Source organism: Seriola aureovittata, chromosome 7, assembly GCF_021018895.1.
Source record: "Seriola aureovittata isolate HTS-2021-v1 ecotype China chromosome 7, ASM2101889v1, whole genome shotgun sequence".
In the NCBI taxonomy this organism is placed as follows: Eukaryota; Metazoa; Chordata; class Actinopteri; order Carangiformes; family Carangidae; genus Seriola; species Seriola aureovittata.
In genome coordinates, this window is record NC_079370.1 from 1655598 (window position 1) to 1671022 (window position 15425).

The following is a 15425-nucleotide window of genomic DNA, read 5'->3' on the forward strand; positions in this document are numbered from 1 at the left end:
CTAACACGACACACATTGTGGAGGCAAGGCATGACTGTGCAGGAAATGGCCCTCTCTGTGTCAGCACTTGCTCTCAGAGACAATACCGACCAGTTCTGTGCTGCCGTTTACGTCATGGCTGGCGAACCAATAAAGTGTGCAGGGAATTTTCGAGCAACCAAATAAAGGCAGATGGAGCATAAAGAATAACCAAAGGCAAATGACCAGTCCATCTAAAACTGAGCTCATTAAACATCTGTGTGGTTACATTTTTCTTTTTTTTTAACCACGTTTTGTTCTTTTTCAGCAAAGTCCTTCCTCACACACAACTGCACATAACACAGCAGCAATAATGCAACTTCCCCAGTGCAACCACACTGATGTTGGGTCAACAGAACATTTGCATATCTACAAATTAGACTGCAATAATGTATTAATGTTACACTCAGTATTTGTCCACAGTACTAAAAAAAAAAAAAAAAACATTTGTTAGCGACATATTTTATCTCATAAAAAGGTTAAAAAAAAGAATCACTGTAAATATGAATTTATATTACATATTAGTGAAATTTTGTTCTCTTTGTCCAGTAAAGCACTTGAGATTGTGTATGTGTACAAAATGGCTGAAAATCAGAGCGACTGATGATGCTACAGTACATATGCCTCTTTGTATCAAATATTAGTATTGTTGAAATTGCAGCGTAATCTGGTTTAGCCTGGTGGTGGGCTGATATTTGGGTACCAACACCGTCTGCACAGCTACACACAATGTTCAAACACTGTTCTCCCACCACAAATTTACCTCTTGTTTATAATCTTTTTCTGTTCGCTACTGCTGAGGCAGATGGAGGATGAATGCACAGAAGACAACAAACACGCTGAAGATGAACTAGAGATAAACAACAACGGCAGCAACATTACAAACACAGAAAGCACCTACATGGAGTCTGATTCCATCAATTATAAGAGCTTGATTGAGATTTAATTCAAAGCTGGGGTTTAATTGCTAATATCAAAGCATAATTAAGCTGATAAATCATGACTGATCTTATTGAATTAGGGATTGAAATAGCGGAGAACCTGCAAATTGTCTATGTCAGCTAAATAAGTGTTCTTAATTGGCCTACAACTTTGCTTCAGATACTAATGAAACTGAACAAATTTTCATCCCCAAAAAGTATTTTGAAATAAAATTCTTCAATAAGCAGTGGTTTATTCAGCACTATATCTGTGTGAAATTCATCTTGTACCTCAAATAGAATATTTACGTAAGTGGCAGAAAAAGTAAACACACAATCTCAAATGTCTCTCTGTACGTTGGTAAAAAGGCAGTTTATGTGTCGTTCTTTACGCTCAGTTTCCGCAGTACATTGTAAAAGTAGTGACTGAAGAATGTGATGTAGTGAGAATGATGTGGATGGAGAGGCAGTGTTCCTTAGATAGAGAGAAAGAGAGAGGGAGAGATAAGCGCAGAGAGAGGAGACTGTGAAAGACAGAGGGAGAGAAAATAATGCTAGCAAAACCAAGTGCACACAAGCACCAGCATGAGTACTTGGATAGGTCCTAATATCTCCCCATGCAATTCCCCCTGACTCACACACACACACACACACACTCCTGTATGCACACACTTTACACAGACACACACACTCTCTCTCTCAGACTGCATCTGCCGGAGCTAGTGGCTGTAGTTAAATTGAAATATTTCCCGGCGTGTGTCAGAAGCATGCAGAATGGTAATTATGACAGATCTGATTAGGCGGGCCGAGTCGGGCGGCTCCGGGCTGCAGGTGCGACCTTGTGCATTCCTGCGTGTGTAAATAAAATTAATTACAAGCGTAGGGGGCGCGCAGCGCGTGACATCAGCGCGCACAGGGGGGACTCCCACGGGGGGCACCCTAATGGAATATTTTCCCCGAGTCTAATAATACAGTTGGTATTGACTTGAGGTAATTAGGGGGATCATTAAAGCGCTTTTCCCGGCGTATTTGCCTGCCTGATCAGATTAGCGAGAATGGGCCTCAGAACAAGCCCTGTGTGGTCTGTCAGGAGAAGTGGAGACAGTGGGAGAGGGTTAGCTAGCTAACATTTGTAGGAAAGAAAACACTAGCAAAATACTGTGCCTGTCACTGGGAAAGAAGTACCATCTGTTAACAAAAGAGCAAGGTGTAAGGACTAGTAAGGTTAGGTACACCACTAGTAGGGTACACACTGGTTAGGAGACCGATTTGCTCAGACAGGGTTAGCATCCTGTTCAAGAAGTGCTAGTTCAGTTAACTAGTAAACACCTGCTCCTCAGCAGAGAAAATTTGTCATATATTATTGCTCTAGAGGTGATGACTAAGAGACAATTTGGAGGCATGACAGTCAGGGCAGAATCCTCGTTGGGTCTGCAGGGTAGGAGGTAGGCGAGGAGGAGAGAGTGAGTTGTGCAATTGGAGACAGATGGGGTGAGAGGTGGCATGTAAGGCGTAAGTGAGAGGGATGGCAGGAGAGACACAAAGTGCTCTGGGCATGCTCAGTGAGACCCCATGCTCCTGCTAAGAGGAGGAGGGTTCGTTGAAACAGGCAGTGGAGAGAAAACAGGCTGGTGGGAATTCCACTGTCCATTAAACAATAAGAGAAAGGCTCATTTCAGAGGGAGGGGAAGACTTAACTGTTTGCAAGATAATTCATTCGCTAAATTAATTATTCAGACAGCTGGGTCTCCAGTTCAAGAAATTGTGTCTTTAATAATAGAGAGGATCTGGCCTAGCCTGTTTCCCATGGCAACCTAATAACCAAGCAGGCACAGGAGATAAATAAATAAATCAATTAATAACCAGTCACGGCCCTTTTAGATCCCTAGGGGTTGTGATATGCTCTCTCTGATCTGCCTAATTTGAGGCAGAGAGCGTTGTGGGGAACTGTGAGTCCACAGACAAAAAAAATGAAGACGTCTTGATGGCTGCCCTGCCACAGCACAGAGAGTAAAACTTATGAGAAGTGGTGCAAAATTGCACTGTGCAGCTGAACACACACAGCGCCAACACATTAAAACGGATCTGATAACATCTTCACTGTATCAATTTTACTATCCCATGATGTCATTTAACACCATTTGTACACTCTTCATGCAAAACATGACTTCTAATGTACTGACCTCAAGTGTCTCCTCAGAAACAGACAAACCTCTGAACGGTCACAATCTAGAAACAGACACCCAAAAGGTCAGCCATCTGCCCCTCTTATTAAGCAGCCATTGGCCGGAGCACAGTAATACAGGCAGTGTGTGTGTATTATGTGTGTGTGTGTCGTTGGTTTGGTCTGGTTGGGTGGGTCATGTGCTAAATATCTGAGATTAAAAGTAAGAAAAAGGTTCAAGCCCCCATAAAAGACGTACGACCACTGAACACACTCACCCGTAACAGGAAATGAGTCATTTTCGAAACATGAAGGAAGCAGTTGCAGTTATTCTATCACCCTCCCTTCCAACTCGTATCAGTGCCCCCACCCGTACCCACCTCCACCCACTCCCCCACCTCTCCAGACCAACGAGGCACTCACTCCAACCCTCCCCCCCACCCCCTCCCCCACCATCACCACCCCCTACCCTCCACTCGAGGGACTGCCGTGCCAGGCGGGTGCAGGGTGACAGATGGCATACACCAACTCCCCCCCCCCGCTCCCCCCTCACCCCCCTACTGCACCAGCCCCCCTGCCCGGCCCCCCCGGTGGCGCAGCGGCGGACCAGATCAGTGCCATTCTGTCTCATTAGAGCCTGGCTAATTAGCGTAGCCTCTTCCAGGGGAGAATGAGCGAGTGAGAGAGAGACAGAGAGAGAAAGAGACATGGGGAGGGCGGGCAGTGTTGGTGGCAGTGACTGCGTTCTGTACTCTACTGGTCAATGAGGAGTCGGAGGGCTTTGAGCCCTGCGGTGCGCTGGGCTCCCAGGGTGCTTGTTTTATGACAGCAGGGACTCTGATTCCATCCATTGCGCAATTCCTCTCAGGAAGTGTCGGGGATGTTTAGACATAAAAGTTATGTCAAAGGAATGGCCCCAAGCTGCTCCACCGCACCGTCGGCTAACCTCCCATCGCTCAACTGAACATTAGCCGCCCTCTCTGCCGGGCTAGCCAACACAGAAAGCCTCCCCTATTAACGTGAATGAGAACAAAGCACACTAGTTTGCTAGATAGCACTCTAGTCCTACTGAGCCAGTTAATAACGTTGACATCAACTCCAGGCGATCCAGATCATGGCTTGCACCTCTGCAGGCTAAAACGAAATGGGCTGTTTGGCGAATATAGCTACTTCTGGCAGTGACATCGCTGGATGTGAACCAGTAGCACGCAGTTGTTTTCTCCAAGTCTGACATCTCCTCAAGCTAAATGGAGATGGAGCGTTCTTGGAGCATTCGATCAGTTTGAATCATTGAGGGATGGATCATGAATAATGATTCTGATTTTATCAAAGAGTAAACGTAATACGTGTCCTAATGAATCAGAAAGGCTGGACTGCATGGCATGGAATACGTCCGCTCAGACTGCGCGCATTAATCTGATAGAGTAGTAATATGGCTCGGGTTAGAGTCACTGCTCTATAGTTACTACTCTGAATATGTGGCAGTAAAAGTGTGATTGAAATGCAACATTGAATATGTGAGAGGAGGGGTGGGAGGTGGGGCAGTTAAGGGCTGGCAGAGCCCTGCTGTGGTTACGAGCCCTAAGAGAGCACAGGATGGCTGCGTTCCAGGAACCCCCCCAAACACACACAACACATACACACCAGCACACACAAACACACACATTCAAATGTGCCTGCACATAAACCCATTTCTGATGCGCAGAGAAGCACACACACACACACACACACACACACACAAACACACATCTATATATAGTATATACACACACCTCAGCATACACACAGTGGAGCATACACCAATCAGTTAACTCCTGTTTACTGCTCCTCTACCCTGGGGACCACCGCTGCCGGTGACCTCCTTCAACTCCACATCTTTCTTAATTCTCTCCTCTCAGTTCTCTATCGGCTTTCTCCTTCCTTTCTACACCGTCTGATCTGTCTCTCTGTGAATGAGGCTGCACACAAATGGTAAATACAACAAGAAGCACGACATGATGCAAACACACCCACACACATATGGGACCAATACCAATACCGATCCTGGTCACCTGATCCTGTGCTTGCGTAAGCATGCTGGGAAATCCTAAGCTGAGCTGAAGAGGCAGAGGTTGAACGGCACACCGAGCTGGCAGGACAGCGCCAGCCTCCGTGATGAGGCCTCTTCCCCACCCTCCCCCCACAATTATTTTCCTGGACCCCATATGGGCATCCTGCCAGTCCAGCCCATCCTCCATCCTCATCACCAGCCACATCCACACTGCACTCCCCAGCTCAGTACCAGCAGTCTCTGCTCGCTACTCTACCCAAAGGCTTGGTTGGTGGTTATTTTCTTCCTGTAAGGATGCAGCCCTCTGTTGACCTAAGCTTTTGTAACGATGTTGAGCATTTAAATATACACTTAGCTGAACTTCCTAGCAGACTGATTCAAACTATAATGAGCTCATGAACAATTAAACCCGCTGTACTAAACACTGAGTATCCCAGCCAAAATTTTCTTTTACTGACAGAAATGATCTAGTCACATGAAAAGATCGTGTGACGTGAATAGCAAACCTGAACAGCAATAACGCCGCTTCTTGAAGGAATCTTCCACAATTGTTTATTCTTTGTTTGGGGCACTTGGGAACGGAAGATGGTTTCAATATTCTGGAAATCTTTTTTTTCTGGCTGTTTCTAAAATAAAACAAATGACGTCTCATCTACTTGAGACTGTTACACTATGAGATTGTATGACATTTTATAAACATCAGTAAAAAGTGTGGACAGAGGAAACTGCTCTGCCAGTTATTTTCTAAATTAATTATTTTGTCAATAAAAAGGTGAGAAAATTTTGAAAAGTGCCAATCACTATTTGTCAGAGCCCAAATTGACACATTCAAATTACTTATTTTGTTTGACCAATAGTCCAAAACTGAAACGTCCAATTTACTATGATAAAAGCAGCAACTGCTCACATTTCAGAGGCTGGAAAAGTGACTCAAGCGATTAACTGATTAGAAAAATAGATTCCAATTAATTTTCTGTCAGTCAACTAATCAATTAATTGAGAAAACGTTACAGCTGTACTGCTGTCTACAAAAGGCAAAACAAAATCTGTACAATTCTCTGCCCACAGAATAAAACGGAATAAGTTAAACTACAATCTTGTCCCCCTTTAAATAAAAAAAGAAATAAGGCCAATGGTGGATTTTTTGAGGAAACTGCAACAGAAGACTGGGTGCTAGTCTCTGATTTTCAGGGTTCAGGGGTCCTGACGGGGAGGAGCAGCCGCTGGCCTGGCGGTGCTGGTAGATGTGGCAATGCCGGCTGGGTAGTAAGGGGGGAGACCAGCTGCCCGGGGAGCGCCCATTACGAGATGGAGCCAGAGATAAGTGCTCTCCCAGGCCCCCTTTCACAGGCATAATTAGCACACTTCTTATCTGCTGCTCAATTCACATTCACACCCGCCTGCCATGAATGGAACGTGAAAGAGAGGCAGAAATCGGGGGGAACGAGAGAGGTAGAGGGGCAAGACAGAGAGATGGGAGGGAGGTGGAGAAGGCACGGTGGAAACCTGTTCCCAGACAAACCTTCATTTGAGAAGAGAGACATGTTCGAGTTAATGCTGCGACCGCCTCGCTCTCCCCCTTTTCGCTTTCTCCACCCTTCCCAGGAGTCTTTGAACTCCTTAACAAAAACAGTGGTTTGTGCATCAAACTGCAATTTGGTAAAACAAAGCTATCTGGGGGTATAATCATCCTAATCAGCAAGAAAAAAATAAAGCCTTTGCAGATATTTCTAGATTATTCCGCCCTTGGTGATCTATTTCTCCCCCACATCTTCTTCATCAAGCACAATTGTGGAAATCTTCCCAACTCTGCCTCCGACAGACACATGAAAACCTTTAATAATAACTCCTTAGTGCTACATTTTTAAATTGCTTTTAATGAAGAGTTAAACTGGTGGTGTGTTTCTCTTTTTTTTATACCCTGTTTCCACCACACACAAGCTTGTATTGTGTGAGCTCGCAGCTCTCTGGAAGAAGATAACAGGGGCCCCGATCTCCTTACTGAGTGCAGCTAATATAAACAGGTTTGTTTGGTGTTGAAACACTGTCGACTGTTAAACTCCAAACCCACAATAAAGAAGACATGTGTCATTATGTCCATTAATCACCACAGTGATGCACTGAGGCAAGTTTGGTTTCATGTTGGATAGAGTTCTACTTCTCCTCATTTAACTGCATGAATTTCATTATGCCGTGTGCATTTATTATTGAATATTGTATCATCTGATTCTTAAGATGAACTTCACTGTTGGAAAAAGACAGAAAGCTCTTTTCATGCTGTAGCACCTGAACCTTGAAATAAAACAGTCAGTGTGCTTTTCTGGAAGAAGACACGGACTGAAGAGCAGACGACGAAGAAAACACCAATGCGGTTTTTATACAGCTGATATATTTGCAGTAGGACTTTGGTTTTTGCTGTAAATCTTTCTCCCTTTTTTATTTAACTGAGGTGTTTATGGTGTGTGTATTGTGGTACCTGGCTCTTGGAGGCAGCCACTTTAGCGAACAGAGCCTGGGAAACCTTGGCCCTCTTCATCTCTTGCTGGATCTCATCATAGATGGTGGAGTTGATGTTGAGGATGCAGCTCTCCGTCTTGCCGTTCCACTCGCTGGGCAGAGGTGACGGTTTCACCTGTTGAAACAGTAATAGTAAAGAGCAAAATAAAAATCATATAAAACAATTTGAAAATTTTCTATTTAAAACTCTATGAGTCAGATGTTGAATTCACCTTTGTGTATGCTTTTGGTTGCGTGCAAGGACTTGGTCTCTGTGCTTTACCAGAAGATCATTTACATTCATTCTCACAATTACAACAAATCTATATGTATTGTGTAACTGCGCAACAAGATTTCTCTTAATTTTTTCAGACTTTCCGATACAAAATTTAGGCTTAATCACAAAATCTAGTTATCAACATTAGATGTAATTAAAATCTAAAGTTTTCTCAGAGCATAAAATAGTGTATCATTACTATTCTATATTGACCTTATCAATATTTCAAACAAAAACTGATCAGAATCCAAATATTAGCCCTGCACTTGAAAGATAAATTCACATGTTGCTCCTATTAATCTTTCCTGCTACATAGATATGTAAATATAGAAATAGCAAACACAATTGCATGCTGGGAGATGATAAGCGCTAGAATGTGTATGGTCTATAAAAATGTGTAGTGGTGGTAGAGTGGTGAAGGGGGTGGAGTTATTTGCTCACAGGGGAAATGCCCACGGGGATTCGGGGATTCCAGTCCTCAGGCCTTACACTGTTACAGTCTTCCCTCCGGGGCTGCAGTGTCGGAAACACAACACAACCATATTTGTTCAGACTCACACGAGGAAAAAATAAAGAGAATATCTGGCTAAACACAAGCATTCACAAACACTGAAGCATGCAACCACCTCACACACACACACACTCACACACCAATGTAGATTACACCCATGCACAGCACCAGCGTTATTTTGCTCAAAAACACTTAGATGTGTTGTATGAAATGTTATTATTCTTGTGTCAAGCTGGTGATTAAAACATAAATGCAAGTCAAGTGAAATCAAATCATCGTCATTCAGCGGCTTGTTGTATCTTGACAAAAATCCTTTGACAGAGTAACAAGTGTCCTAATAAAAGCATTACCCAAGATCCATTAACATATGAATCATTCCATACGAGCCCTTTTGAAAGGAGACTTCGACAGGGCTGGGTTCGAGTATGAGTACAAGGTATGCAAATAAACCATAATAACACCAGCAGCTTCGAACTGATCACAGAGCTTGTGATCAAAAAACATATATATTCAAGTATTTGTCTAGACACCTAATACGAGCCCGTTTCTGCATTAAAAACAATCAAATTATCCTAAAATTTGCGGTGAAGCTGGAATGTCAGAGCCTTTCTGGGCCTTTCATCCTGTTTTACAGCAGCTCAACATGGGCTTGTCAGTCTGAGCGGTAGGTTACCATGTCAAGCTAATTGTTAAGGCCGGGACGTGCACTAACTGGCTTTGGGGGAGTTGAGCCGACCCATCAGTACACGTGAGAGAAACATACCTCTGCATCTGTTTTTATGAGGCCAATAAAAACCCTCCTCTGTCTCTGGCTCAATTGCCACCCTGGCTGATTTATGTGCTTAAATTCACACCGCATTGCTCCATAGGAGAGGCTGGCAGATGGCCAGGTGTATGAGTGTGCAAGCGTGCGTGTTTGTGGGTGTGCGTGTGTGAGAGAACTGCCTTGTGTACGAACAGGTTTACATGATAAATGTTAATGGGTTAAAGTCATACAGGTGAAGTATATTAGCCCTCAAGATATTGTACTGATGTACCAAGAGTATTTCTGAGTGAAAACAAAAAACACAAACCAGAGGCTTTGAGTTTTGGTTCATGTTTGAAATAGTTGCAGCTTGTATATCAGGTAGTATTGTTTACTGTTCGGCTTGAAAATCTATTTCTGCTTTGTTATGTATCCGTACAAATCTGCAAGCTGGTCTCCGATATGCTAAAAGATTCTGTCAGGAGGGGATCACCGATTTATAATTCACCTGATGTGATTACTGAAAGCCTAAAAATCTCTGCTAATAAAAACATTAACAGCAGGTGATTTAGAAAAAAACCCATCTTTTTCCATTCTTGTACAAAGCTCTACTCACCACATCAGTCTGAAACTCTGTCCTGCACTAACACAACCTCTGATTGCAAAGATGAGCTGTGAACTGCAAAGTGGCTCTGCTCAAGTTCAGCACCGCTGCCTCTGAATGAGACTCTTTCCTTTTAGTTTTTGTAAGGACAACAACTGCGGGGGAGCCTCCATTTTAGAGTTGGGTGGGCCGATGCTTCTGCCTTTCTATCCTTCTCACCTAAATTAAAGCCAAATCTTCACTGAGGACAGGACAGAGGAGGCCTTTGTCCGCCCCTCTCACCTCCTAGATGCAGCTGACCGCACTTCAAATGGGCTTAAGTGGTAGAAAGTTGCCACATACCTTTCAAATGAGGGACACAGATTTTCGGCGAGGGTACAAAGTTGTTCTGTGGTACGCAGTGATTTTGAGAGGGACTGACTAAATGATCTTTTACAGAGCTTGTCATCACTCAGTGAGCTTTATTTTCGAAATGGGAGGGCTGTTAATGCTGCCTAATGCGTGCTAAAAGGTCAAAATTAGCACAAAAAATTATCCATCATTTGTGCACCATTCTCACCTGTGTGGTGAGGGCAGGGATGATGCAGAACTCATTTGCATGCAGGGAGAATTGTAATGTATGTTCTCTCGCGTGCATGTTGACAGAATGAATTGGCATTGATTCATTCCACATGTTTCCAGACAGGTAACAGCCTGATACAATGGAAGGGAATGTGAGGTGTGTAACAAAACAATGTACTAAGGTGGTGCTTGCATTCATACTTGCTTTTGTCAGAAGTAAACAGAGTGTACTAATGAGTGCACAAGTATGTCCATGTTTGTACAGTATAAATTTGCCAACTCGACAGTTCACAGGACTGCATTTATTCACAGATGTGGTTATGTGATGTATGGATGTAGCCACTGCTGTCTGAACTATGACTGCCCTTGTGCTCCACTCCAAGACAGAGATATTGTCTATTAAATTTTACTCTCATTGAAACTTCAAAGAACTATTAGTTTTGTTTCATAATAGTTAAACAAACATTCCTCTGAAGCAGAGTTGCTCTGAAGGGAGAAATTATCTCATTAACCCTCAATGGGCAGAGCCAACAACACAATTTTTCATAGCACTTTGCTTTGCTTTGTAGTCATCCTGACAAATGTGACTACTTGTCTGGTCTGCACGGAGCCCACAAAGAGCTGTGATTGGTCGTCTTTGGCTGCTTTGTGTTTGGTCCTACATGTTTCCGCCACTGATAGCCTCTGTTCATTATGAGCCAGTCTCCGTGAATCAGGTTGGGGAACCCTCAAAAATGATTCACAGGTACGGGCATGGGTAAAAATGTAGTAAATGTGGGTGGGCAGCGGGTGAAATTAACATGAAAGCAAAAAAAAAACAAAACAAAAGAAAAAGGAAGAGTTGTTTTTTAAACGTCTAAAGCAGTCTATAATTCGAGATTTGTTTTTGTAACTGCCTACCACACAACCTACGTTCCCATCTGGCCAAGTGAACGGACGTCACTTATCAGATAGCAACCTAGGCTAGCTGTTAGCAGATCAAAATGGATAACCTTTAGGTGAAAATAGCCAGTGGTGAAAACAAAATTGTGTGACCACGGACTGTGAAAATAATGTTATCCGTGGCTTTGTTGCTTGTAGACCCTGGCAAAAGGTATTAGCCCTTGATGGCCGCAAGCTAGGCACCTCATCACTGAGGAAACACATCAACAGCTGCAGGAGCACAGGTGCCGAGAGACACTTTCTCAAGAACACAAGACAGGGAGGCCATAACCCAGGTAACGGTGTGTGTGGTGACGGCACGAGGCTTGATTGACATCAGTGACCGAGCTAGCGGAGTGGACGCTCAGCAACTTTTGCCTGATCCGACAACTGTGTCACGCAGACTGACAAAGCAGTGGACAGAGGACATTCGCCAAAGCATCATTCCAGAAGTGACAATGCAGCTGACTGAAAGCAGCAGAGGAGTCACTTTGGATGTGTGGACAGATGATTACCGCAAAATCGGTTATGTCTGTGTCACGTTGCATTACATCAACAACCAGTGGGAGCTGACTGAGCGTGCGCTTTGAACATTTGAACATGGATGGTAACTTACAGAAAAACGCCAGATAACCACAGATCAGCCATCATGCAAACCTTGGCTAAATACAACCAGTTCTTAAGGGCTGGGTTGTGCAGCATGTTCTGACTACAGTGCTGCATACGACACTTGGACAACCAACTGATGATGACGTCTTTAGCAAAGAGGTATCTGCTCTTATTGAGTTGCTTGTGACCTATTTTAAGCTGACAAACTGCAGACTGAAAGCATCAGAGACTGGAACAAGCTACACACCATGGTGGACTGGAGCACATCTTTGCTCTTCTGGAGGAGCAAGGAGCATTTTTGGCGCAATTTAAGGACATTACCAAAGCCACTGAAGGAAAAATGGCTCCGAATTACAGTATGACTGACAAATTTGGGCTGTATCTCCTATATGAGCTCGCAATGTTCTAGCATCCCAAACTGAAAAGCCTGAAGCGGCTTGCAGACGAGGATGATGCGATGAGCATTCACAGCGATGGTACATTATGCCTATATCAGTGTTTATGCCAACAACCTTGCAAATTGGACAATTAGAAGTGCCAAATGAGTCATTTCAGTAATCAAACCCACCTTAATAGGCTATTTGAAGGCAAGAAAAATCTATGTACAGTTTTAAAGGCGCTTTTTATGCAACTTGAAGTGTCTGTCGGCATTATTAAAAGTTTAAAAAATTCATAGATAATTGTATCAAATGAAACAATTTTTTTCTGCTCTTCCTCTTTGCATTGACCTAATTTACTTTACAATTTTCAAGAAGTCAAGGAAAAGCGTGGAAGCCACCTGCAACCCACCCCGTGCCCACTACCAGAGCAGAGGCCTCATCCACACTCAGCAGGTGATGATTTAGACAATTTATTTAGAATTATTTGAAACGTTCAACACTTGTTTGTTTTATTTTTAGGTCAGACTGTTGTGCTTATATATATCCTAATGAACAAACCCTAATTTACAAATAAGTTGAAGGAACCAGCTTAATTCAGTTACACACACTGAATCTTTGTGTGACCTATTTTCTGCGACCCTGCTGTGGCCCTATAGCTCCACCTGTTAAATAGGTGCTGTTTAATTAAATCCATTCATGAGTCAATGTGAGAACTAATCAGATGTTTGTTTAGCCTAAGGCTGTTGACCAATTGAGCAAGTAAAAATAAAGCACTGTAAAGTGACTGTGTAGCTTAATTACAGGCACGGGGTGGGTTGCAGGACTTATATTAACGGGTCACACCAGGTCCAGATTTGATTTAGAGATAACTGCAGGTAACAGATTGGGTCCGGTACCAAGCGTTGCAGGTGCAGGGAAGGTGCAGACTCGTGCAGGACTCTGCACTGAGCAATGTTTTTTTTTTTTTACCTCCACTGCAACACAAGTCAAGTTTGTACTGAGTGAGCTAAAAACATCCCTAGTTCTTCTCTATACGAATGTTCTCTTTTAGGAAGTAAATAAAAGAATCTAAATATGATTACTTTAGGTGCACAAGACACCTGTCTTATACCACATGATACACTCAGCAAGTGTTGCAGCACTTGATCGGGCCAAACCATAAATCAGTTCCTATGCTGTAGGCGTCTACAGGATAAATCTACCTCTACCCCCGGACTTTTATATTCTGATGCTCTGGTGAACAAACACCTTTGTGCATTAATTTGTATTTTTCTGTCAATGAAGGAACTCAGTCTCTAAGGAATATTTGTAAACTCAAAGCTTAGATCTACTAATGAAATCCTACATAGTAACATTCAGGACAACATTAAGAATAACCACAGGAAAACATGCGCAGAGAGGTACAAAACATCTGGTACCTGTACAGGTCGGCTGGGTGGAGTGCTGATGAGCGGAGCGGAGCCCATTGCGGAGGCGGCTGTCAGGCTGCGCTCCCTCTCCTCCTGATAGATGCGGTCACGCTCGGCCTCTGGCAGCTGCAGGAAGTTCTGCATGGCGCGCAGGTTGACCAGCAGCGACTGGGAGGCTGTTTTAGGGTCTTCCTCCTTGCGTAGGATCTCAGACAGCAAGCCCTGCATGACGGGGAGACGGGGAGTGAATGGTGAGATGGAGAGGAGGTGAGAATGATAGAAAAGAGACCAGAGCTCCCAGAGAGTGAAAAGGTTGGGTGGTGGGGGAGCAGGAAGAATGATCACATCAGAGGATTCTTAAATAAAACAGAGAGAGAGAACCATAACTGTAAATGGAGATTCTAATGACACTAGAGACATGATGGGCTTACATCCACTTAAGCTGTAAACTAATACAGCCTTTTAGCGACTTAATATTTAGACCACAGTTTGTTTTTTAACTCCACGTGGAGTTTTTGTGTAGAGGTAGGTGGAGTCACAGAAGTCACTCTCAGCCTTCCATCATTAATGTTGTAAAATCATGTCATCAGAGAAAACTTTGTATTCTCTCCTCCTCCAAATCCTCCAGACTCCACAGAGCTGTTGTCTTCAAGTAGAAACATATCATTCTGCACTTCATCAGTGATCATTATTGGATGACAAAACTACTTCATTGAAACTTTTGTGTGGCCTTCGAACTCACTACACTTTGGTTGATGTTAATTCTGCACATCTTGGACATGTTCTTAGATTCATGTTGTTGCTCTGGATGAGAGCCGCAGCTTACTCGACTGAAATGTGGAAGTCTTATACGGCGGGCAATCAGTGTATCCTCTGTTTACTTTTCAATAGCGCTCAATTCCGTCATTATGAGACGGCGATGACTCCATTATCAGAGACGTGTGATTGGGCCTTTTCATCAGCTCTTGGCCACACACTGTGCTAACCATCGCTCTGCTTCTCTCGCCATCAATAGGTGTGATTTGGTAATAAAACAAGGTGATGGAGAAAACATACTCATGCTTTTATTTTTATTCATTTTTTTTTTAATTTTTTTTGAGCATGCAAGTCCTCCTGGGAAGCGAGTAAAGCTGCAAATATGTGCTTGGTGCCGTTTGTCTGACTATTAAAATGTATGCAACTAGATGTGTCATGCTTAAATAGGCAGGTCTGCGGTATCCAGACAAGTGTGGACAGATACACAATCACACTCAAGAGTGACGTTTTTTATGGCGAAGGAGACTTGATGTACACAGGTACTCAGGGGATAGATTAACGGCATATCGCTTTTATGTTTGTGCTGTGCGTCTGTCTGTCGGGGTCTGCATCCAGTGTGCGCATGCTTATCATTCTTCGCCATCAAACCCACGCTGTTTATCTCTTTGGTCAATCAGTTTCCGCTTCCAAAAAGAAATAAAAAACGACCTCAGCTCCTCCCCTCTGCCTACTGCATTGACAGCAGCACCTTCATGTCATCACTCCCCCACCCCGGCCCCTTTCCTTTTATTAACACAGGCTGGTGGAGAAAACACACGCCTAATAAATAATCCTCCAAAGGCAAACTCTCCAACGGCACATTGGGCTAATTCCTCATATCAGCCACAGATAAGACTCTGTTTGTGTGGGAGCTTGCCCATCTGCACAAAAAAACCACTGTCTGACTGTTTCATATAACACACACACACACACACACACACACACACACACACGTTTATATTTAA

At 43.5% G+C, this 15425-nt stretch overlaps 1 protein-coding gene across 8 annotated transcripts in view; it reads right to left on the reverse strand.

Moving 5' to 3' along the window:
• LOC130172345 (DNA-binding protein SATB1) overlaps positions 1–15425 on the reverse strand; it is a 62397-nt gene that overhangs the window by 12923 nt on the left and 34049 nt on the right. For all 8 annotated transcript variants that reach the window (XM_056381003.1, XM_056381004.1, XM_056381009.1 and 5 more), the window contains 3 exons: positions 13675–13887; positions 8367–8438; positions 7629–7784 (listed from right to left, as the gene is read on the reverse strand). In XM_056381003.1, coding sequence (XP_056236978.1) covers positions 7629–7784; positions 8367–8438; positions 13675–13887 — 441 coding nt within the window. The remainder of the gene's footprint in view (positions 1–7628; positions 7785–8366; positions 8439–13674; positions 13888–15425) is intronic.